The sequence below is a fragment of the Lathyrus oleraceus genome, chromosome 6 (assembly GCF_024323335.1).
Source record: "Lathyrus oleraceus cultivar Zhongwan6 chromosome 6, CAAS_Psat_ZW6_1.0, whole genome shotgun sequence".
NCBI classification, from domain to species: Eukaryota; Viridiplantae; Streptophyta; class Magnoliopsida; order Fabales; family Fabaceae; genus Lathyrus; species Lathyrus oleraceus.
Genome location: NC_066584.1, coordinates 477,002,683 through 477,028,683, shown reverse-complemented (window position 1 = coordinate 477,028,683; position 26,001 = coordinate 477,002,683). Strand labels below are relative to the sequence as shown.

Sequence of the window (26,001 nt, the reverse complement as noted above, 5' to 3'; positions counted from 1 at the left end):
ATTCCTCTCTGACTGACTATGAACCCCAACAATTTTCTTGATCTGACTCGAAAAGTACACTTTGTGGGATTCAAACGTAACTTGAGTTTCCTCAAACGATAAAACAACTTCAGTAAGTTGACTATGTGGTCTTCTTCAGTTTGTGACTTGGCAATCATATCTTCGACGTAGACTTCTATCTCTTTGTGAATCATATCATGAAAGAGAATCACCATTTCCCTTCGGTACAATTCCCTAGTGTTTTTCAATCCGAAAGGAATCACCTTATAATAAAAGGTGCCCCAAGGAGTGATAAGCGTGGTTTTCTCCTTGTCTGATGGAGCCATCTTTATCTGGTTATAATCGGAGAATCCATCCATAAATGAGAAGACTAAAAATTGAGCAGTGTTATCCACCACATTAATGTAAGGTAGAAGGAAGATGTCTTTAGGACTATCTCTATTCAAATCTTGGTAGTCCACACACATTCTGACTTTACCATCTTTCTTCGGGACTGGCACAATGTTAGCAACCCATTATGGATATTTTGCAACGACTAAGAACCCTGCGTCGAACTGCTTTCTGACTTCCTCTCTGATTTTGAGGAACATGTCAGGTCTAGTCCTTCTCAGTTTCTGCTTTAGTGGCAGGCACTCTGGTTTGAGAGGTAGCTTGTGTACAATGATGCTCGTGTCCAGTCCTGGCATATCTTGGTATGACCAATCAAACACATCCACTTACTCACGTAGGAGTGTGACCAAAATTGTCTGGATTCCCTCATTTAAGAAAGTGCTGGCCTTAACCTCTTTTTTATTTTCTTCAGTTCCCAGATTGATCACATCCACTAGTTCCTGATGAAGTTGAATTATTCTATCCTCCTGTTTCAATAGTCTGGCTAAATCTTCCAGAAGCTCACAATCGTCCTTATCACCTTCTTCCGCTTGGTTAATCGGGAATTCAAAGTTGTATGGGATTGTAGTAGTGTTGTTTTCAATAGATTCATTTATTAATCTGTATGAGGAGGATTTTTATTTATCATTTTTAGAATGAAGTGCCAGGAATGAGAATGTATGAAAGAATATTACCATCTTTGAAAAAATTTAAAATGAAATAAAAGGGAGCTTAATTGAAAACAAAATGCAATTTATTGATAAATAAGTCATCGAAACAAAAAGGGGCCCTATAAAGCATATCCATTTTCCTTGGGCAGAGCAAAGGATTTATTATTATTTTTTAGAAAATAGCACATTACTTTAAATCATAAATCATCTCAAGAATCTCGTCGGACTTCTAGTTAATGAGTGTAGCGTCTGGTAAGCAGTGACACACCAAGTTGGGCATCTATTCATTTTCTTCTCCAACTATAGCCACATGATCTTCACTTATGTATCCAACATTGTGGAAAGATTCTTGGAGAGTGCATACCTTCATCTGATTGGTCTTTTGAACCTCTTTATTGACTGGTTTGTAATCCATTCCAAACTGATCCTTCTTCTCAGGTAGCTCCAACAGCTTGCACCAACCCATTGTATCCTCGCTCTTAATTAGATACAAAACTTTCCCCTATGAAGAGACTGGCTTCTCGTTCTTCGGAGCGCCTTGTTTTTTACTGACCATCGCAATTTCCAAGGCATGGAAAGATACTTCCAGAGTTTCCCCATCTGCTTCAATATATCTGAACGATGATAGTTGGTTTATAAACATGTCCTCCTTGCCCTCGACAATTATCAGTTTATCACCCATTATTAATTTTAGCATCTAGTGAAGTGTCGAAGTGACGGCCCCTGTAGCATGGACCCAAGGTCATCCCAAAAGACAACTATAAGATGGGTTAATGTACATCACTTATAAGGTAGTCATAAATGTATGTGGTCCAACCGTTATTGGTAGATCGACTTCCCCAATTACCTTTATTTTTGAACAGTCAAAAGTTTTGACGACCAACGTGCTGGTTTTCATTAAAGTTCTTACATCATTCAGTTTCATGAGAGTGTTCTTAAGCATGACATTTAAAGAGGATTCGGTGACCACTGATACTCTCGAGAGGATACTATCCTGGAATTTGACCGGTATATGTAGGGCCTTATTATGGGCATGCCCTTCTGGAGGTAATTCGTCACTACTGAACCCCAAGCAACTACTAGCAGTAATATTAGCTACTACTCCCTCAAATTGATCCACCATTATGTGCTTGGTGACATATGCCTCGTTCAGGATTTTTAATAGAGCTTCCCTATGAGCCACGAAACCTAGTAGTAAATACAACGTAGAGATCTTAGAAGTTGTTTGGTTCAAGCGATCCACCATTTTATAGTCACTCTTTTTGATAAGTCTCAAGAATTCCTCGGCCTCTTCTCGAGATGCAGTCTTCTGGGAGGGTCCCTCCTCTGAACTTATGGACTCTTTTCCCTTTGAACTCTCGGGGATTCTCCTCTTTGGTGGTTGTTCTGGGGCGAACAATCTTCCTCTACGAGTCATGCCTCTGATACCAGCTATATTAGTAATTGCTGGTTCTAGAACTAGTGGCTTCTCTCTCACATATGTTGTGGCATTATAGTTCTGTGGTACTGATTTAGTACTTTCAAATAGAAATGGTGCAGGAATATGGAAGACAATAGGGTATGTCGACGACATTGGTATTTGAATGAGTCTCTGAAGTGGAGTATGAAAAGATATCTGAAAAGATATCGGAAAAGGTATCCAAACCGGTGTCTGAATCTCTCTTCTTTGATAAGGGATCTCAATGGGTATGTGCCCCTGAGATTCTATAGCTGAAATATCCTCCACTTTCTTTAAGTTTCCGATTTGAACTAAACCTTGGTCCATCATCTTCTTAAGACACCTTTTCATTTTCTCACATTGTTCCGGATTAAAAAGACAAACTTTACAGTTTGCGTGCAAATTTTTGAACAACCCATAAACAATCAATTTTTTAGGTATCCTAGTCATAGGAGTTTTCACTTGATCTACCTTTCTAATTAGGATGTGGTCTTCTGATTCTCCAATGGCATTGAGAACTAGGCCAACATGCCCCAACATCGGATTCTTCATGTTCTGATTTTCTTTAGTGCAAGAGATAATCTTACGATCGAGCAAATCTTGTACCTTGAATTTGAGAGCTAAACATTTCTCGGTAGTATGCCCCTGCGAGTCAGCATGATAGTCGCATCTAGCATTGGCATCAAAGTTACGAGGAGGTGACAATGGTACAGGAGGGAGGGGTTTAGTATCCACTAACCCTTTTTGAATTAGATAAGGCAAGATCTAGGTATATGTCATAGATATGTTGTCGAACTCCTTCCTGGGCCTCTGCTGACCCCTTTGTGGGTACCCATTCTCATGCAGTTGATTTTATGGAGGCAACATTCTGGGTTGTTGGGATTGAGGCATAGGGTATGCTTGCTGCGAATATTGACTTGGAGCTACCACCGCCACATAAGAGTATGGATAGTAAGGTATCTGGGATGACCCAACAGTTGTAACAACATTGGTTTCATTTTTATTTGGGTTATTATTGTTGGAGAACTTCTTAACATTATGTTGATTGGCTTATGGTTTTTCGATTTTACCACTCTTTATACCATTTTCGATTCTTTCTCTAATTATCACCAGGTAAGGAAACCCAGTTGATATCGCACATATCATCTTCTTGTAATATGGGCCTTACAGGGTGCCCATGAACATATTAACCAGTTCACTTTCTAATAGCAGAGTTTGCATACAAGAAACCAGTTCCCTCCGTCTTTGAGCATATTCCTTGAAGGATTCATTGCTTTTCTGAAATATATTTTATAGTTGCATGCGGTTAGGATCCATGTCCATATTGTATTTGTATTACTTTAGGAAAGCATTAGCAAGGTCTTCCTAGGTTTGGACATGAGTTCTTTCCAACTGCACATACCAAACTAATGATGCCCCACTTAAACTGTCTTGGAAAAAAATGTATCATCAGCTTCTCATTTGTTGCATAGGCAACCATTTTTGTGAAAAACATTTGTAGGTGTCTCCTATGACAACTGACACCTTTATACCTCTCGAATTTTGGTGCTTTGAATTTTTGGGGGTATGACTATATCAGGAACTAAGCACATTTCCAAAGAATCAAATCCAACTACATTGAAGCCTTCTATAGCCCTTAATCGTTCTTCCAACATTTTATACTTGTTGTCGACCCTTGGTTCTCCAATTCCAGTGACTGGGTGGGCCCCTGGCTTAGTATCTTGAGCCATGTACCTTGGATCTTAATCTTCGTACTATTGGCTTAAGTCTATATAATTGTTATGTTGAACTGGTATCGGTGTAAGACTAGGTGCTATGTTCTGGACCGGAGAAAGAACATGCAATTTAGGAGGCGGGACATTGATCTTCATTTTAGTGGTGTCAACCTCAGTATGTTGGATATTTGAGATGAGCCCTTGTAGGGGGTTACTGTCTACAAGTGGAGGGACATACGTGGAAGCATTCTTTATATTATTAGCCTCATTGTCTCTTTCCATCATGTTACTAATGGTGCATGTGAGCTGGTCCATCTTGTCTTTCATACCTTCGACGTTCCCTTTCACCGAGTCTATGTCTTCTCTGAAAGCGGCCTGATTCTGCTCGAGTTGTTCCATGTTCTTCTTCTAGTGAGCTCGAGGTTGATATTGTGGTCGAAGAGTCAGGTTGTCTTATACAATGATTCTAAGAAGGATATGATAAATGATTTTCTTTTCTTTTGTGCATGTTATAGTATGTATGAATGCATGAATATATATGCCAAAAAATACTTTCATTGTTATTTAAGGGAATCTCAATCATCTACTTATCGCAAGCAAAATAAGAGTTAATAAAGGGAATAAAAACACTCATTTATTCCATAACCGAATGAAAACAACGGAAACAAATCTTGTTCATAATTAACATAAGGGAAACTCACAAATTAGGCAACATTACAAGGAAACAATCTAACAACGTCTTTTGATCCTAGCCCTAAACTCATCCACCATGTATCTGAATAATCTGATGAAGTCACAAATCTCCTTCGAGGGCCTGAGCACATCCATCATCGCATTTGCTGACTTCAAGTTTTTAGGTATCTTATCAATCAAGTCATTTGACAGTATGACTAGCTTTAGATATTCCTCCCTATGATAGTATGACTTCCTTTTGAGCTCCAACATGATTCCTTTGTCTTATTCGATGGTCTTAGACATGGATTGGTTCCGGTTCTCCATATAAGTCTCCAACTCCCTCATATCTCCATATGCTTCACCCAGAAGATCCATTTGTCTTTTTAATTCTTCATATACTTCTCTCTACTCAGATGGACGTCTTGAGAGTAATCTTCCATCTTCCCTCCTTCGGTGTTATTCATCTAAGAATTGATCTCTAACTTCCTGAAGAGAAGTGACGAGACTTTAAACTTATGCTTCCAAACCTTGGATGCGGGCTTCAAATCCTTCCCTCATTTCTTTTTGTGTGATAGTAGAATTCATCCAAATCTCCTTCCACCAATCGCTTTTACGCCAAGCTTTATCAAACTCTTTCTTGTGCGTCTTGAGGCTCGAGTTGACAACCTCAAGATCAATGTATACTCGCTCTTTCTCGTGTTCCTCCATTCTAGATACTTCCTTGCTCTTCTCAAGTTTATCTAGAGCTTGATCAAAGTATTTCCTTAGATTTTTCTTCTCACATGAAACCTGGTAAAAAAAATCTCTAGCTCCTCCTTTTCCCTTCTAAGTTGAAGAATAAAGGTATTGAGTGCCTCAACTTCTTCCATGGAGACCATGATTGGTTCGGGGGCCCTTATCACAACTGGGTGTTCGAGACTAAAAGGAAATTTTACTTTGCGTACCCTTTCCTTAATCCACTCAGCATAAGGTATGGCATACTCGTCTCTAGGCCTTTTTAGACTGCTTCTTCCTAGGTTGACATTTTTCTAGGCGTGAATAATATTCAAGAGTTGGATTTTCCATGGTTGTATTTTGTAGAGTAAAACCTTCCAATAACTTGTCGTCGGGTTTATAAGCCATCAGATAACCAAATTATCTCATAGCCAAGGTCGGGTTGTAATTTATACATTCCTTTGAACCTATGAGAGGCACGTTCGAGAAGTTTCCAGAGCTCATAATTTATCACGGTGAAGGATTTATGGAAACCATATGATATTTTTATCAATGAGTAAAACCAAATATTGGGCCCACTTACATCCATTCATAATTTTAATAGTAGACATATCCTTCGTTATGTGAGAGATGGGCCACTTGTAAAGCACAAGAGCACATCATAACATTGTACCCCCATTCTTTACATGCCTTTGATGAATGGTATAATACACATCGGCAAGAAGTGCGAGTGTAGGATCCTCGTCCCCAATTTTCACAGCCAAGAACACATTTACTGCTGTTAGGTTCACAAAATTTTCATTGTTAGGGAACAAAATCAACCCAAATATGAGAAGAACCATAATGGTATCTAAGGAATCCAAATTATTAGAGGTTGCAAAGTTCACAGCCTTCTCTTCTAGGTAGTCCTTAGGAAATCCTATGAAATTTCCACGAACCTTTAACTTTAAATCAGAAGCACATATATCAAGATAATTGGCCAATTCTTATAGTGTGGGAGTGTACCCTATGATATTGAAAGGACCACTTGTAGGCTTGGAAGATCTCATGATTTTGCTGAATTCCTCAATAGTGGGAGATATCTAAAAGTCTTGGAAAAGGAAGCATCTCAACATAGGATCATAGAATTATGCCAAAGATGTTATGGCATCCCTCTGCACTAGGATACTCAAGAGATTTAAGACCTTTCCGTACTTGTAGGTGATGGTATTCCTTCAGTTTCTAGTCAAACCCATGATGTAGCCTCTCAGATTCTCTATATTTGATTCCCTTACCTTGATTTGGAGAGTTTTCCTTCAGTTAGATTCCATTTTTCCCTTAGAATGCTTAGCAATAATTGATTAAGATTTCATGTAATGAATGGATGCGAAAAATATTTTAATGACAGGATGATGTGATTGTATTAAAGTTAAGGATATGTAAGTCATGTTAACATGAAGAATGTGACCTAGTTAAGGAAGTCTTCCTATGATTGGTTGGTTCTATGTTTACACTACCATATCCCCTCACATGTAGGATCTAAAATCTAGGATAAAGAGTTCTATAGTCGTGAACTATACCCAGAGTTTCACCATGATAAAGGTCTAGCCCTAAACCGATGATCTTTTGGGATGCGTTTCATCTAGGCGGGACCTTAGTATCGACCCTTGTAGATTGTAACATAAGGCCACCCTGGGTGAAACAGGTTCTAGATAAAGGTTCCCAGAGTCATGGACCACATCCAAATTGTCAGCGTCATGAGGGGCTAGCCCTGCAATGAAGACAACTTTGGGGGGTCTATTATGAGTGTAGCCCTTATACCCCCTGAGAGATGTGACATCTCACTAGTTATTACATTGAGTCTATGTCCTAGCCTATAGTTTTCCTACAAGCTTGGGTTTTAGCTTTGGACAAATTATAAAACCCACACATGATATGTACAAAAGTAAAATAAAGCATAAATAATAAAAGCAGGAAAAATAAATAAATAAAAACAAATAAAATAAACACAAACAAACAAGCCCTAAAACTAGAGGTTAATGTGGACTCTCTTTAGGGAGAATTCCGCAGTAGAGTCGACAGTTGTCGCGGCGAAAAAAAATCACAGAATCGCCACCATATTTTATTCGTTCCTAAGGAACAGGAGAAATAATGAGAAAACCCTCAAAGGTAAGGATAATACGCTAAGGTTCGGGAGTCGATTCAGTGAGGCGAAGGTACTAGAACCCCCCACGTCCATTGTACGAAATGGGAACCTTCTATAGTTCTAGGGCTACTATGTTTGTTTAATATATGTTTTCCTAACTACTTATTTCTTGCTTAATGCTTTAATTTATTCACTTACAAAGGAAAATTGTTAAGTTAGATCTAATCACAAAGAGGAAAAATATATTTTTTATTATTGTACTCTCCAGAGTGTCACAACTGTGTGTCTACATATCCTCAAGTTTAATAAAGAATCGGAGTATCATTATTCATATAGAAAATGTTGTGTGTTTGTTAATTTTATTTGTGAAAAGATATCAACGCACAAGGGGGGAGAAACATTTGTTGGAAAAAGGTCTCAATACACAAGGGCATAGAAAATAGCATTTGGGTGTGTTTGAATTGATTGATAAGGCGTAACGCCAGCCAACCAATTTAATTTGCAAAAATATTATTTTAATTTAATTTAGAAAATAAAGTATGATCATATACATAATTATTATTCTTTTCCATTTTTTGAAAATTGAATTATAAAGAAAAATAAATTTGTTATCATTTCATGATTTTAGAAATAGATTATACTTAGAGGAGGAAACATTTTCTTAAAGATTTGCCCTAAAAAGGGATATTTTAGTTTTTGTTTTGTGATTTAATAGAAACTATCCTAAACACCTAACGAAGTTAACTAGACCTTAATTAATCTATATGGTCCTAAAAAAATTAGAATTAAAGCCTAGAGAGATAAAAGAACTATTTTTGATTAAAATAAACTAAAAATGAATTATAAAATATAGCCTAAAATACAAAATAAAACAAAAATGGATAAAGCGGGGGCGGGGGTATTTTATTCGGGCCTAGTAATTGAGGGTATGCAAGAAGCAAAAAAATAAAGGCCCGGACATCAAGTTCAGGCGCTGGTCAGCAGGTTCATGGAGATAGTCAAAATGTTGACTCTCTCTATGGCGGTTGATTGATCCAACGAGATCAAAGTAGATCTCATGATGGGTGTTAGATCAGCACACTAGTCAAAGAAACTAGAAGGAAAGGCTAACAATGGGGGTCAACTAAGGGACACGTTAGGCATGCTGACATAGGAAGAGTCAAAGTCATCCAATCACATGGCCATTAGGGGGCCACATGTTGGATGTCAAGCGCGCAGCGAAGAGGATATTAAAGAGAGTTTCCTTCAGAAACTTTTATTTTACAATTATATTTCTCTCTTTAAATCCCACTTCTCTCTTCTCTCTATCTCTATACCTCTTCTCCCTCTGACCACCCTTCAGCCTATTGGAATCTAAAAACACCCTTGCCTCACCCGATAACCACCACCTAAACCACCACATTCATACCATTTCCAGAAACCGATGAATGTTCTTCATGAGCATTCTTCATCCTACCCATATCTTCACACATCTTCATCCCTTAACCCGGGTTCATATGAACCTTAACCCATGATTTTTATCCAACCCCACGAAACCTAACACAACCCTAGTAAAACCCTAAAAATCTACTAACCCTAAACCTAGAACTATAACAATCTAAGAACCCTAACCCATGAACCATAACAATCTAAGAACCCTAAACCTAGAACCATAAAAATATAAGAACCCTAACCCATGAACCATAACAGTCTATGAACCCTAACTAATGAACCCGAACAATCTAATAACCCTAACCCATGAACCCTAACAATCAAGGAACCCTAACCCTAGAACCCTAACAATCTAAGAACCCTAAACCATGAACTCTAACAATATAAGAAACCTAACCCTAATCCAGAAACCTCCTTTAAACTACCCAGAAGCTAAAACCACACCACCCAATTCAAAGATCCATAATCCCTGAACCTAAATCCGACCATTAAAAATATATCAAAATAAAACCCTAACATATCAAAACTCCTCTATTTAACTCTCAACCCCAACTAAGACCAAAATCAACACATCCAATCAACACAAATTAAGTATTAACATCACACAATAATCAATATTTAGAAAAAAACATGAGCATCAATACGACATAACGAAAGACATAAAAAGGGCGAGACCACCAACCGATTCTGCAGTGACCAATCATGTTGCGTCCCTCTCCTTCTCCTTAGTCGCTATTTTTTTCCTTTCTTTGTCTTCCTCTAATCTCCTTATCTTTCTTTTTGCAGGTAACAGATGGAGGCTTAGCTCAAATACTTAGGGCTTCAATGTGAAAACCATAAGTATCAGAATTTAGGAGCTTTAGTGAAGGCTTGGGAATTGCAGAAGCAATTTTGGGGGTTTTTTGCTCAAGGATTTTTCGTCCCCTTCTCTGATTTAGTCTTAGGCTATTTATAGATTAAAATTAGGTTTAAAAAATTAAGTTTGATTGATGTATTCTATAAAGAGTTCGACATGAGTGTTGTTACAAATTAGCTTTGATTTATTTTAATTTTTGTTGTTTTTTGGACTTTGATGTATATAAACCAATTCCTTGTAATATTTGATTCAAAACGTATCAGAAAATAAAAAGGGAGATATTTTATTTTTACCTTCTATCCAATTTGATTCATTATGTAGCATTGCTCACGCGTTTTAGGGTTTTTGAAAAAATGGACTTTTGGGCTAGGCTTGACATGGACACAAGGTTTGACCAAGTTCATTCCCTTAGAAAAAGTAACTGAAAAAAAAACCAAACGATATTAATAATAGTAATAACCTCAATCTAAAAGAACATAAAAAAAATTACTGTTTGCTAATAAACCTTAATAAAATAAAAAGAGGTCACTTAATATCTTAGCAATTAACTAAAAATAAATTAAAGATTAATAATATAGATAATAGTATCAAAATATTAATAATACCCTTAAACTCTATTAATATTTTAATAATATATTCTTATTAACTAATTAGTTAAAAATTAATAATCTAAATAGTAAATTAAATTTCTAGTAATATAGTAAGACTAATGAAAAGGCAAAAACAGCAACACAGCCTATATATTGAAAACAAACCTCTTAGAAGTGGATAAAAAGTTAAAATGATTCTCGTTTGACTTTTTAGGTCATTAGAGTCGACCAGATGACAAGAATGGTGGACTCTGATGGAGTAATAATTGGTACCCTAATTCAAATGGATTGAGTCTGACCTAAGGTGCTCAGACATGCCCTAATACATATGATGGATAAAAAAAAGTGGTCAAAATTTGGGGTACAACACTATCCCTCATGCATAAGCCCTATTCAAAGTTATTCTCTCCCCTTACCTTAGATTTTTCCAGCAAAATTCTTCAAAGCTCTATCAATGGATGCTCTCCATATTCCTCCTCTTATTCTTTCTCTTGCCCTAACTTCATTTTTCTCTTTTATCCAGAAAATTCTATGTACTACTCAACTCCCTCCTTCTAATTCTCTTTTTACACTAAAAACCTAGTCTCATCATTAGACTATTCCTACTTTACCCTTACTTTTCTCTATAATCCCCACCTTTTTCTCAATATCTCTACAACTTCTATTTACTTTTTACAATAACAAAACTCCTAAATTTTGGATTTATCTTTCTATCCACACTTACTCACAAAAACTCAGCAATGCCCTCCCTCTTTTATTTCCTACATTTAATTATTCTATTCTTATCATTTTACCTCTAATAACAAAATAATTAAATTCACTAAAAATGCTACTACTCATATTATTTCATTTAATAATTAAAACACTATTATTTTAATTATTCTACCACTTCTACATTATCACCATACTACTCTATTCTTCCAACCATCTCACTACATTCCACACACGTAAATCAAATATTCAATTTAAATCAATATGTAAAATCATATAACCATGCTAAATCACTCAAATACACAAATTAACTTAATTAAATAATTAAATGAAAAAGCAGGGTGTTACATAACCGGTTACAACTGAATTGATAATTATTTTTTTTGAAATTTCCGTAACTATAACCGGTTACAGCTGGTTTTTTTTCCATAAATGCTGATTTTTTGTTTTCAACTATTTTCGTCGTAACTTGAGTTCTATGACGTAGTTCAAAGCGTTGGAAAGATAACATGAAATAATATCAAATGATAATGTTTTCATAGGCTGAATGTGAGGGGATAACCTCAATAATTGACGAAAATTACATGTATAATTGTTCGATGATTTACGCCATAAATTTTCATCCGTAGGTCCAAATGACACGCCGGTTGAATTGTTAGAAAGCTAATGCTCAGAGCTGCATCATTGTAGTTCTGGGTGAGATAGTTGAGAGGTGGTCATGTGTCTACTTTATGAATGTTTTTGCTGACTTGTGTCATCGATTAGCGAATTATTATGTTTATACGATGATGTATTGTTGTGTTGGTGAAGTAACATGAATAAATGCGTATGAAATTACAATTGTTGAGTTACTACTATATTTTGTTATTTGTTGTTGTTGTAACATTATTTAATTGTTGCTTATTATGAACGATGTGGTGCATAATGGTGAGATGTGTAAGGTGAATCTTTTGGTGATTATTTTGGTGATAATGCAAGGATGGACAATGAATTGTTCAGCATGAATAATTGTGGTGAATGTTAAAGATGTTGCATATTTAATTTTACATATGCTATGTTTGTGTTGAGTATGTTTATGGTGACATACACAGTCAGAATAGGGTCCAATGTGTATGTGTTGTTCTTGCATTCTAAGAGCCCATGCATTCATGTTGTCAAAACTTGGGCTCTTTTTGGTGAGCATTGATCTTATGGCGGGGATCGAGTGCGAGTAGCTGGTTCCGATGGGAATCAGTGAAGCATTACCTATGGTGATGGTAACGATTTTGGTATGCTCTGGTTCTAAATCTGATCCTATGATGGGGATTAGGGAGCGAAATGAAGTCGAGTGTTCATATTTGGTACCACGTGCATGTTGAGTCGGTGTTAAGTACGTTGCATACGTGTTGCATTTATATTGATTATTGTTGATGTGTTGTTGGATTAAAATACTTAATATGTTGGTGTTGAATGTGTAATGTATATGTTATTGTCATGTGATAATCTACTCCCGCTTGTTTTCAACGTTAATTATTGAAGTGTATTATCACCCCTTCTGTTAGAATGTTTCCTTTACATGGGTATCGCGCAGATACTCAGGAGTAGAATTGTTGAAGTAAGTGGAAGGTAGCTATTAGAGTGACTTCCATTAGTTTGTCATTTTTTTAGTAGGGTCTTGCTCTGATCATGTAACATCGGGTTGGAAACGTTTTCTTTGACATGTTAATTTTGTTGAAGTTACCATTTATGTTTTGTTGAAATCTCAAAGTTGTGGTGAGTCGAATAATATAACTCATTTTGGTTGCGTTATGAAAGGTGAAGTTTATGAGACTAAATGACATGGGTTGTAATGTTGTTTTTATTTAATTTAGTAATGATTCATCTACGATGATACCCTAAGTGAAGGTGAGCATGCTATGAGATGTTCTAAATTGTTATGTTATAACTCTGTTACAGAGCATGCTATGTTTGATTGTGTGTGACACTCTGAGCGGTTGCATTTTATTTAATTAAATTCCTCATTAAATTTTATGTGGGGTTTAGGATGTTACACAAAATGTTGGACGCTTAAGAATCAACACAAGAATAAAGTAAGTGTAGCAGATATGAGGATGTTGCGTTGGATGTATGGTAAGACTAGAAAGGATATGATTATAAATGAAAATATTAGAGAAAGTGTTGGGGGTATCACCTATAATAGAGAAGATGGTAAAAATAGACTTAGGTAGTCCGAGCATATATAGAGAAGACATGTAAATAATATGGTAAGGAGAGTAGATCAGATGGAGAGAAGTCAAACAACTGGAGAAAGAGAAAGACCTAGAAAGACTATAAGAGAAGTTATAAGGAAAGATCTTGAGATTAATTTAGATATAAGCTTGGTTCTAGATATAACATTATGGAAAAAGTTGATTCATCTAGTCAACCCCACTTATTGGTATAATGCTTGGTTCTTCTTGTTGTTACAATTAATGTGATGATATGAAATTCATGATGATACAAATTTTGTTTTATGAGGCATGAAATTTTAATGATAGTTTTGAGATATATTTTTATTAAACTTACTAGGAAATTTATTGTTTCTATGTTATATTTGTTATAAAATGATTTGTATGGTTTTAGGTTATTCCTTATCCTTTCGTTAAATCCTTGATTATAATTTGGTTTAAATTTTTGATTGCGAATTTAAAATTATTATTATTTGGAATTTTTTTGTCAATTGAATTTGAGGTATTATTAAATATCAATATAATGATTTTGATTTTACTTTTTATTTTTTATAAGTTAATATTTCAACAACTTTCTTAAAGTTTCAAAATTGTTTGAGATTTTAATTATTTTGTTGCATTTCCCGCTTTTAACACAGTCTAATTATGATACTAATTATGTATTAGTCTAATTAGTAGAAAAGTTAGTAAGATAATGAATGACCTTGGCTAATCAAGAAGGGAAAATTTAGTAATTTTGGTTAAAAGGCCAAGGGTGAAATTGTAATTTCTCCAAATTAGTATATATTCTTAAATTTAAACTTCCCCCCCCCCCCCTCATTTCACACTTCCTTTCTCTTTATAAAATAAAAAGAGGTGGGTTCATCAAGTTTCTTCAACCTCTGTTGTTGCATGTGAGAAGTGTTGAAGATTGGAGTTGAAGTAAGTCTTGATCATCAATTTCCACTCTTTCAAGTGCAACTCAAAATCTTCAAACTAGAGGCTAGTTTTAATTTAGATATTGATTTGGGAATCTAGCTTTTTAGGAAATGCATAAGGGTTGGGGTTTTTGATTCTTGTTAAACCTTTCTTGTGCATTCGTGTGTGTTTGCCTAAAATGATACCTATGTGTGTTTTAGTACTTAGTACATGATGATAACATGAGGTTATGAACATTGATACATGCTTTGGTCACTTTCTTCATATATCCATATTGATAAATGTGAGTTCTCATGTTGTGATGTGTAGAAGCTATGTTGAGCACATATTTGAATGGTAGGAAAATGAATAATGTAATTGGTCATATGTAGCATGAACCTCTTGTGGAATTAATTGACAAAGACTTGTTATAAAATGAATTATTGGTTCTTATCAGGTTATGTTAAGGTTTGATGCAGGTACCATGGGCCAAGAAGGTGTGAAAAAACACAAAAAACGAAAGTTTGTGTTGTTAGGCACAACATGGGTCAGGTCACCTGACACAGCCAGGGCGCGTTACGCCACTAACTTTGCACCTCATAATTCCATTTTAGATCCCTACTCCATCCCATTTCGTATCCAATCTCTTAGTATGCTTATAGGGATTGAGTATGATTGTGTAGTGTGGAAAAATACGCGTTCGAAAATTATCGATTAAAGAGGTACATTATGAATACCTATGAAGTGATAATTAGATAATGGTAATAAGGTTTATACTAGTCAATTCAATTATTAATGAACCAAATTGTGAGGAAAACCATAGGTGGATTGAATTACTGAGTGTCGTAACGTTCGAGCATAATGACACGCCCTCGTTGTTGCGTGAAAGGAATGTTACGTTTCTGAAGGAACTAGATAGGCTAGTAGCGGGGAATACCCAAACTAATGTCTACGTGTGGTTACCATATGTGGGAAGTCAAAGAGAGTTTGATACCCGAGTTCAAGCTATAACTAGTTATGATTGAGGAATGACGAATTATGGTTATGAACTTCTGTGACCCGTATTCCAACTCGAGTGACGAGTTATTGGCCAGGGAAATTTGTTTTAAATAGCCTATTGGAATATTAGTGACCCGAATCCCAACTTGAGTGATGAGTTATTGGGCGAGGAAAGATATTCTAGTGTGATGAAGTGTGTCTGTGACCTGAATCCCAACTCGATAGATGATTACTTGATCGGGGAAAGACATTACACTTTGAGAAGTGAGTCTGTGACTCGAATCCCAACTCAAGAGATGATTTATTGGTCGGGGAAAGAATCTAGACTTCCTAAAGGAAATCTTTGATTCAAATTCCAACTCAAGTGATGAGTTATTGGTATGGGAAATACTTTGCCTCGATTCGTGAATGCTATGTGATCCGAATCCCAACTCGAATAAGGAATTTTTGGTCAGGGAAATACATTCTCTATTCTATGAGATTCATGAGGAAATCGGAGCGTAGTATGATGCCAGTAAGCGGTGCATATGCTTGAGATGAACTGTGTTGTTTTCCATAATCGATACTTGTATGCCTATGTGGCATGCAAAGATAAAATAGATCGTCATGTCAATGGAACTAGTGTACCTTGTAAAGTCGAGCGAACTCAATGATTTATTCTAGAGCTCACTGAGATTTAGTAATCTCGCCATACTCATTTTATTTTTTTAGGTACTTCGAGGCAAGATAAAGGCAAAAGTAATATGAATCGAGCAGGACATTGAAGATGTCTCAAATGTTTCATTTAGTTTTCGTTGTATCTTTTGGATCATGTAGTTTACTTTGGGATATCAGTTATATTACTCACATATCCTTACTTATGTTTTATATCATACATGGATTTATGATATCATCTTGATACTTATGTTTTTTTCCAGTACCAAAGATTAAAGCCACATATGTATTATTCTAGGCATGTTTGTATGAGGGGTTACAGTTAGTATCAGAGCAAGTCAATTCTTAGCCCAACCATGAAACATCATAAGTTAAATTCTTTTCTAACTTGTATGCATGCTTGTCAACATGAATCCAAATGTCATATGCTATAGTATTAGGCCTGGTCAACTTGATTCTATATGTGCATGACAAGAAGGTGATGGTTGATAGACGTGGAGATCGTGGGAGGCTGAAGACTCATAATGTGGAAGCAGGGGTAACAATTGAGAATGAAGAAGTGTAATGGAAGAAAATGGTGCAATAAATGCAGCAATAGAATCAACTTATGATGTAGATGATGCAAAATATGCAGGCCAACAACAACTGCCACCCACTCCACAAAATGTTGCAAGAGAAGATATTCGAGAGTTCTTTCGGATGAATCCACTAGAATTCTTCGGTGGCCTTGACCTAATAATGGTACATGATTGGTTAGCTGGCACGGAAAGTGTTTTTCAAGTGGTTCCTTGTAGCAAAGAGGAGAATGTGACCTTAGCGCCGCTTAGATGATGAAAGGCCCAACTGGAAGGTGATATGCTAGTGCTTCAATGCTCATGGTAACTCAAGGGATTCATATGGATTGGGGAAATGTTGACTATTTTCCTAAGAGCTTAAAATAAATTTGAATTTCAGCAGCTTAAGCAGAGTAGTATGTCAGCGTCAGAGTATGTAGAGAAGTATGAGGACATGGCTGCCAATTCTAGGAAAATGGTGTATGCTCCTGATGAGAGGTGGGAGATTGACCAGTTCTTGTTTGGGCTTAAAGCAGACATATAACACAACATGTCTCAGAGGGAGTTCTCGACCTATGTTGGGCTATTGAGGCAATGCTATACAGTGACACAAGAGCATGGGAGATCGGGTCTTCATCTAAAGCCTCGAGGCTCACCATCAAAAGGAAAGTAGGCTCAAGGTACACAATCAGCTCAACCCCCACTTCTCCTAGTGTGTAAGCAAAATAATTTTGGGAGATGTCTCTCTGGATCTTTTCGGTGTTACAAGTTCCAAGAAGAACGCCACATGGCTTGAGATTTCCCTAAGCATAAACTTCAGGATTCGAGAAAAAGTGTTGGTCGGGTTTACACCTTGCATGCTAAAAAGGCAAAGGCTAACAATAACCTAATTGTGAGTACGTGCTATGTGAATAATCAAACCTTTTTTGTTATAATTTATTGCAGATCATCTCATTCTTTCATTTTGACCAAGTGTGTACAACAACTTGGGTTATAAGTCGTTCCTCTCCCGTCTTCTATGGTTATTAGCACAACAATGGATGACACTGTGGAGACTCAATAGATATGTAGGGATTATTCTGTAGCCTTTAACGAAAGTGAATTTCAGATTGATCTAATTTGCCTAACATTCAAGAAAATTGATGTAGTTTGGGGAATGGATTGACTATCCGGCAACTTAGTGTATAGCAGATGTAAGGAGAAAACTCTTTTCATTCCTACCAAGGAAACTCTGTATCAGATGTCTCCAGTCAAGTTATTGGAGTTGAAGAGTCAATTGGAAGACTTTCTAGCAAAGCGTTTTATTTGGACGAGTGTATCTTCATGTGTTGCTCCAGTCTTGTTAATGAAGAATAAGGATTGTGGAATGCACTTGTGAATTGATTACCTCTAGTTGAACAATGTCATTATCAAGAAAAAGTACCCATTGCCTCATATTAATGACTTCCTAGATCAGTTGAAAGGATCCTGTGTGTTCTAGAAGATTGATCTACGATCGAGATATATCAAATTCGAGTGAAGAGTTCTGATACACCCAAAAAAAAATTTATTACGAATTTATTATTATGTCGGTCGGAGTGACCAAAGCTCCTATAGTCTTTATGAATTACATGGCCAGAGTGTCCCAACCATATATGGACCAATTCGTAGTAATATTTATAGACAATATTCTAATATACTTTTGTACTCTAGAGGAGCACGTGGAGAATATGAGAATCATGCTATCAGATCTTAGGGAGAAGCAGTTGTTTGAAAAGTTTAGTAAGTGAGAGTTTTGGATATCTGAAGTGAAATTTCTTGGTCACGTTATATCTCGAGGAGGTGTGGCAGTAGATCAGTAAAAGGTAGAAGCAATGGTGAACTATGAAAGATAAAAAAGAATGCATATGAGATCATTTTTTTGGGATTAGCAGAATATTATTGGTGGTTCATAATGGGATTTTCTCAGTTGGCCTTATCATTCACCAGACTCACCCGTAACGAAGTTACATTCTTTTGGGATGCCGATTGCTAGAAAAGTTCTCGAAAGTTGAAGAAGAAGTTAACCACCACTCCATTATTGGTAATCCTCTATCCAAATCAATTGTATGAATTTTTTTTTGTGATGCATCAAAAAAAAGGGTTTAGGCGGTGTGCTTATGCAAAATGGTCTGGTAGTAGCCTATACGTCTCGATAGTTGAAATCTCATAAAGAGAATTATCAAACCCACTATTTAGATCTAGCTTCCATTGTTTTTAAACTTAAGGTGTGGCAACGTTATTTATATTGCATCCCTTTTGAGATGTTCAATGATCATAAGAGCTTGAAGTATCTCTTTGACAAGAAAGAACTGAACATGTGTCAACGTAGATGGATGAAACACCTTAAGGATTATGAATTTGATTTTAAATATCACCCTGGAAAGGCTAATAAAGTGGCATATGATCTGAGTAGGAAGGAAATCCGTGCAGATGAATTGTTGATGTTAGAATATGATATGATTAAGAAGTTCCAAAACCTTGATCTTCAATTCACGTGGACTCATGTCGGCGCCTTAATTAGTAACTTGAGTATCACATGTGATATAAGAGAAAGGGTTCTTCAAACGTAGTGGTCGAACGTTGATTTACAAGCCAAGGAAAATCTTCTCGGTTTCATTCGGGCCACTAATGAAGTCCTTATGTTTAACCAGTAGATGTGTATCCCGAATGATTTAGGGTTAAAGAGGTTGATCTTGGAAAAATCTCAGAAGAGTAATTTCTCAATTCATCATGGTTTGTCAATGATGTATGAAGATTTAAAGAAAACTTTCTAGTGGTCGGGCATGAAAAGAGATACTGCGGTGTATGTGAATTAGTGTGTGATTTGTCAGTAGGTGAAGATCGAGCACCAGAGACCCGATGGTATGTTGTAGTCGTTGGAAATTCAAGAGTGAAAATGGGATATAATTTCTATGGATTTCATTGTTGGTTTGCCTCATATTCTTGGCGTACGTACATGATTCAATTTGGGTAATCGTGGATTGGTTAACCAAGTCAGTCCACTTCTTTCCCGTCAAGACTACCTACAAAGTTGTTAACCTTGCAAGGTTATTCATAACGAAGATTGTCTAATTGCATGGTGTGCCATCAAACATTGTGTCAAATAGATACCTGAAGTTCAGTTTGAGATTTTGGAGAGTTTTCCATCAAAAGATGAGAACGAATCTAAATTTGAGTACCACAAATCATCCACACTCCGACGGGCAGACATAAAGGACCATCCAAACCATAAAGGACATGTTGAGGGCGTGCATCTTGGAGAGTGGTGGAAGTTGAAAATATCACTTTCCATTTGTCATACCCCAAAATTTGCCCGTTAACCGTGCAAGACATTTTTCAAGACACTCCAACTCATTTTTTCAAGACATTGATATTAAAGGAACAAAGGCCCAGCACACAGGTGGCCAAATCCAAAAAATGACTTAAAATGGCTTGCTCGCTAGGCGAGCAAAATCCTTCGCCTAGCGAACTTGCGAGTACCAGAAATTTTGGGCTTCATTCTGAGCCCATCAGGTAAAAAAAACTATTATAAATACCAAGACCTCATTCAGAAAAGGGGACAGACAGAGAGGAAGGAAAACCCTAGCAAGCAAACCCTAACAGAGGCAATCGGAGCAAACCCTGGAGGCTAACCAAGAGAATTCAGAGCAACCTTAAGGGAAACCCTGAAGGAAACTCATCTGCACCAAGGTTACCTCCGCCCAACTCAATCCGGCATCAACCCTAAGAGCGTTCTGCCAATTCAAGGTTGCAACTCAATTACAAACAGGTTTGCATTACTATTACCGCTTTATGTTCCTAATTCACATGTGATATCATAATTGAATTCATAAATATATTTGAGGTTTTGCATGTGGACTTAAGTATGCCTGGATATCTTGAATGTTTCACCATGTAATTGCTGTAATGGATGCCATAGGGTTTGGAGCTTGCTGAAACCGTACTGCTGTTAAATTCAAAACCCGCAGCCGTTCGCTAGCACATCGCTAAGCGAACATGTAGCGAGTGCTCGCTAAGCCTTCGCTAGGCGAGGCAGTAGCGAACATGACAGTCGCTGTTTTTCGTTCTGTTTTGATCTTTGCTCATCTGACCTGTTTTATTATAACCATGCTTGGTTTACCTGATACTATTACTGCTTTGGTGCAACTCTTGATTGCACCCCATTTGGTGTTCTGACCTGTTTGCGGAATTTTGTAAGGGCTCACATACTCCCGAAGAAGGTAGCTTGCTAGGTATTCCACTTTATTTGTGGGATACCCTTATGGAGATTCATCCTAATTACCTAATTGATTACAAATATTTTGGAGATTCATCCTAATTACCTAATTGATTATAAAATATTGCCTTTGAATATGTGATCTTGGACCTCTCTTTGTTGCCTTACCGTATTACGGTATTACGGTCATGTCCCGCGAATGTGGGGATACACTTAGCAAAGATCCTTCGATTAAATCATCAGGTCCCTATAAGATAAATCATAGTCCCTCAGATGTTGCCTGCGAATATATGATTTTGTCCCTCGATGACCCTTCGTTGTAGCCTACGGTTAAATGATGATTGTCCCTTCGAATGCTAAGGTATCCTTGCAAATTTTGCCTTCAATGACCAATCGATGACCCTACGATGTCCCTTTACATCCAAAGGATAAAACTACTTACTTCTCAATAGTAAGGACAGTTTTACCCTCATAAGGATAGGAAATGCCCATAAAGACCTTGGGTAAGTATAACTCTTAAATGCTGAATCACGACTCAAAATACTTTTCACACCTCACACTTTGCAAAACATCTACTAGAAAATCACCACTGGGTATACATTCGTACTAAAATCATTGCCAAGTTATATTTTTCTAAACAGTTTTCTAAACAGCTTTCAAAATTAAACGAGATAAACACTTTGTATACATTCGTACAAGAATCATTATAAAGTTAAACTCTCTTTCCAAAACATTTTCTAAGCAATTCACAAACACTTTTTCAGACAAGAAAAACATAAGTGATTCAGCAGTTAAGAGCCCATGGATAACCATGGATACAAAGGGTGCTAACACCTTCCCTTTGTATAATATACCTCCCGAACCCAAAATCTAATTAAGGTCTTTCCTGTTCTTTTCCGCCTTTCCTTATTGGATAAAAGAAAAGTCGGTGGCGACTCTTGCTATCCGCGACATTTGCTTTCCAAAGCAAAAACACAAAAGTCCAGTTCACCGTATGACAGAACTGGCGACTCTGCTGGGGACTTAAAAAGAGAGGTTGCCTTAAAAAAAAAAACAAGATCACTTATTTGAATTGTCTGATTTACTTTTAAGGGATTGCTTGGGTATCCTATGCTTGAGTGAAAGATCCTACACCCGGATCTAGTGTACCTTAGGTAAGTAGCAAGAGATCATCGCGATTATCCGGCGTATACTGGAATGGTTAAAATGATGGCTACGGTTAATGTGACACTTTGGATGTCCTGATGTTCCTCATGTTTACTTGAGGAAAAATTTGGCGTCTGCGTGGTGTCATTAAATCATTAACCAGACCTTTAGAACCCTAATTGACTCATCCTAGCCATTAGAAAGTAGTGAGATAACTGACTTCGGTTCCGACTGGGGTTGGTTGAGACTCGATACTACACTCCTCGAGATTGGACTTTAGGGAAGCTTTGGTCAACCACTTGGTGTTGCACTGAAGTGGACTTAAAAGAAGGTCAATGATTGGAGATCCTTTTAGAACCCGGTTAATATTCTAGGACAGGTTGAACCAACCAAACTTCAGTGGGAAGGGTACTTACCTATGGAACTCATGCAAGCCTTAAGACTTAGGAATGATTGTTGTGTGACTTGCTTGTGCCTGTTATTTATTTGACACCATAATATCATAACATCATAACATCATAACATATGGCATTGTACTAACCATTTCAAGGACTTAGGGATTTAGCTTTGCTCTGTTTAACAGGCTATGGCTTCCAGGAAGACCATCCGAATCAATCTTGTAGCGATCTCTCCTCAACTCAAGGATTTAGTGTCAGAACTTCCCGATCATGCTCAATTCATCAAGAAACATGGTTCTCTCCTCAATTTAGTTACCACCAGTTTCAAAGAAGATATGATGAGAGTTCTATTCCAGTTCTTCGATCCTAAACACCATTGCTTCACATTCCCAGATTATCAGTTGGTGCCCACATTAGAAGAATTCTCCAGGCTGCTTGGGATACCTATCCTTGATCAAATACCTTTCAGTGGCTTAGAAAAGATTCCGAAGTCTGAAGAGGTTGCTGCGGCTTTACACATGACAAAGCCAGACATTGAAACTAATTGGGTGACAAGAAGTGGAGTTAAGGGTTTACTTGCCAAGTTTCTGATAAATAAGGCCCGAGAATCCCTAAAGGTTATGAATATCCATGCTTTCGAAGATGTTCTAGCACTACTAATCTATGGTTTGGTGCTATTTCCTAACCCGGATCAATTCATAGACATGAATGCTATTAAGATATTTCTCACTCATAACCATGTGCCTACCTTGCTTGGAGACATTTTGCATTCCCTTCACACCCGTACTGTGAAAAGGCAAGGAACTCTCATGTGCTGCGTACCTTTATTATCTAGGTGGTTTATTTCGCACCTTCCTCAATCAGTCCTGAAGAACGAGCAAAATCTGAGATGGTCTCAAAGGATAATGTCGCTCTCCCATTCAGACATCCATTGGTGTCCCCAACCCAAAGAAAACGTTATCATCATTGATCGTTGTGGCGAGTTCCCTAACGTACCACTCCTGGGGATAAGAGGAGGTATTACTTATAATCCTGCTTTAGCCCTACGTCAGTTTGGTTATGCTCGAAGAGATAGTCCACATGAGATAATTATCCAAGGCACTGTGTTTGACTATGACAATGATTCTCAAGGTCTCTGTCAAAGGTTTGTACGAGCTTGGGGCATGGTGAAAAGAAGTACTTTAGGACAGAAAAACTCTATTCCCATGGAACCTTATCTCAGATGGGTACGCGTAAGAGCTCGTGAACTTGTCATGCCATATCTTGCGGTCGGACCGCTGATTGCTGAACAAGGAGTTGAAGGAGGTACTCCTCAGATCATTCATTATCCAGATATGCCTACCAATGTTGAGGAATTGAAGAGATCCTGGATCCAGTTGAGAGAGAAAAGGGATACTTTTGAAGCCCAATTTTGTGCTGAAAGGAAGAAAGTGTCAGAGCTCACCAGCCAGCTTAATGAGGAACGAAGACTCAATGCATATCTTCGCCCAAAAAGAAGCCGTCCCTGGGAGACTTGAGCTTTCATTGTCTTTTTATTATCATTTGTTGTAATAAACATGGATTAAAACAATTATTAATAAGAGTTCCTTTTTGTTGGTTTACGCAAAGTTAAATTCCAAAAGTCCTTGAAAATATTTCATACATTGCATAGCATAATATAACATTGCATAACAGGTATTCTAAAGGATCAATGTTCTCACGGTCTTCCTTCTAAACAAAACAGATGGCTCTCGAACAAACTGTCAAGGATCTCCAGGCTCAGAATGCTCAATTCCAGGAGATGATCTTGAGCTTATCCAAGGGGCAGGAGGAATTGAAGGCTCTTTTGCTCGAGAAGAAGAAAGACAAGAAAGTTGTGAGTTACATTAACCCGGGAAGAAGGCTTAAAGGACAGGCCGCAGGAATCAATAGTAGAATGCCGAAGGACCAAGAAGAGGAGACAGAAAATGATTCGGAAGAGGAGGATGTTGATCCCTTCAACCCTGAAGACGACGATGAAGATTATGAAAAGGAACAGTACTCTCCAAAAGATGATAAGTATAAGTTGCTGGAAGAACGCATGCTAGCTATGGAGGGTTAGAAGACGCCCGGTCTGGATTTCGAAAGCTTAGGTCTGGTCTCATATGTGGTCATTCCCCGTAAATTCAAGGTCCCCGCTTTCACTAAGTACGATGGTGCGTCTTGTCCTCAGATGCATCTGAGAGCTTATGTGAGAAAGATCCAGCCGTATACCACTGATAGGAAGCTATGGATCCATTTCTTTCAAGAGAGTCTGTCTGGCACCCAGTTAGAGTGGTATTATCAGCTCGAAAGCTCTAACATCCACACCTGGACTGATTTAGCAACAACTTTCTACAAGCACTACCAGTATAATTCTGAATTGGCACCTACTCGGCTACTGTTGTAGAATATGACTATGGGATCTAAAGAAAGCTTCAAAGAAAATGCTCAAAAATGGAGAGATTTGGCTGGCAGAGTCAAACCCCCTATGACTGATCGAGAATTAGTGGACATGTTCATGGGTACACTGACTGGCCCATTCTACAGCCATCTATTGGGAAGTTCCTCATCGGGTTTCACTGAACTTATATTGACAGGTGAACATGTTGAAAGTGGTATTCGAAGTGGAAAGATACAGGTGGCTACCTCTGCAAGCACCAAAAAGTCCTATCAGGGGAAGAATGAATCAAATGCTGTGTACAGTCAAAGGGGTCATAACAAGAAAAATTGTGACCGTACTGTGGGAGCAGTTACGATTGCCGAACCGCCATCTCAAAACTTCCAACACCGACAAGACATACCAAGAAGACAGTTTACAAAGATCAATATGACTTTAGCACAAGCACTGCAGGGTATGCTGAAAGCAAATTTAATTACCCTCAGAGATCCTCCTGCAAATCCCAACACTACTTCTCCTCGTTATAATCCCAATGCCAGGTGTGCATACCACTCTGATAGCCCCGGGCATGATACGAACGATTGTTGGTTGTTGAAGAATAAGATTCAGGACATGATCGACGCCGGAGAAATTGAATTTGATCCTCCGGAGACTCCTAATGTCATCACTGCTCCTATGCCTAATCATGACAAGACTGTTAATGCTGTGGATGACGATTCTCGCATTTCTAATGTAGCTGACTTGGCATCTCCCCTCCTGATCATCAAGAGGAATTTATTGCAAGCTGGTTTATTTCCAGGTTGTGCTGAAAATTGCGATCTCTGTATACTCCAACCCAATGATTGCTTGAAGTTGAGGAACGGTATTCAACGGCTGATGGATGATCGTACAATTCTCTTTGAAAAGATTCCTAAGGTGGAAGACCATATTGAAGAAATATCTGTGATTGCTAGGTCCAAAGTTCCAGTGAAGATTACCGCTACTAGAATGCCTGTGAAGATTACTGCTGAGCCCAAGGTAGCTCCCCTAATTATTACTGCACCTGGCCCAATACCGTATTCCTCAAGCAAAGCCATTCCGTGGAATTATGGAGGTGATGTTTACATCCACGGCCTAAAGCAAGATGATAATTCTGCTAATCCTAATGACGTTGATATTGTTGGGACTAGTAAAATTACTCGAAGCGGAAGGATCTTCTCTCCCATCTCACTTCCTG

The 26,001-nt window shown here is 37.5% G+C and overlaps 1 protein-coding gene across 1 annotated transcript; it reads right to left on the bottom strand.

Moving 5' to 3' along the window:
- Positions 1-1,714: 1,714 nt before the first annotated feature.
- LOC127096349 (uncharacterized) lies at positions 1,715-4,208 on the bottom strand. The gene is made up of 3 exons (XM_051034931.1): positions 4,011-4,208; positions 1,888-3,243; positions 1,715-1,798 (listed from the first exon to the last, which is right to left on the bottom strand). Exons 1-3 carry the CDS (start codon positions 4,206-4,208, stop codon positions 1,715-1,717), a joined length of 1,638 nt encoding a protein of 545 aa, XP_050890888.1.
- Positions 4,209-26,001: the final 21,793 nt, after the last annotated feature.

What these genes read in the sequence shown, in the direction of transcription:
- LOC127096349 (XM_051034931.1), bottom strand. Translation starts at nt 4,208, where the DNA reads ATGGCTCAAGATACTAAGCCAGGGGCCCACCCAGTCACTGGAATTGGA. An exon ending in AAAGCACCAAAATTCGAGAG is followed by an intron (nt 3,244 to 4,010) that starts GTATAAAGGTGT and finishes ACATATACCTAG; the next exon opens with ATCTTGCCTTATCTAATTCA. An exon ending in TTGACTGTTCAAAAATAAAG is followed by an intron (nt 1,799 to 1,887) that starts GTAATTGGGGAA and finishes CCCATCTTATAG; the next exon opens with TTGTCTTTTGGGATGACCTT.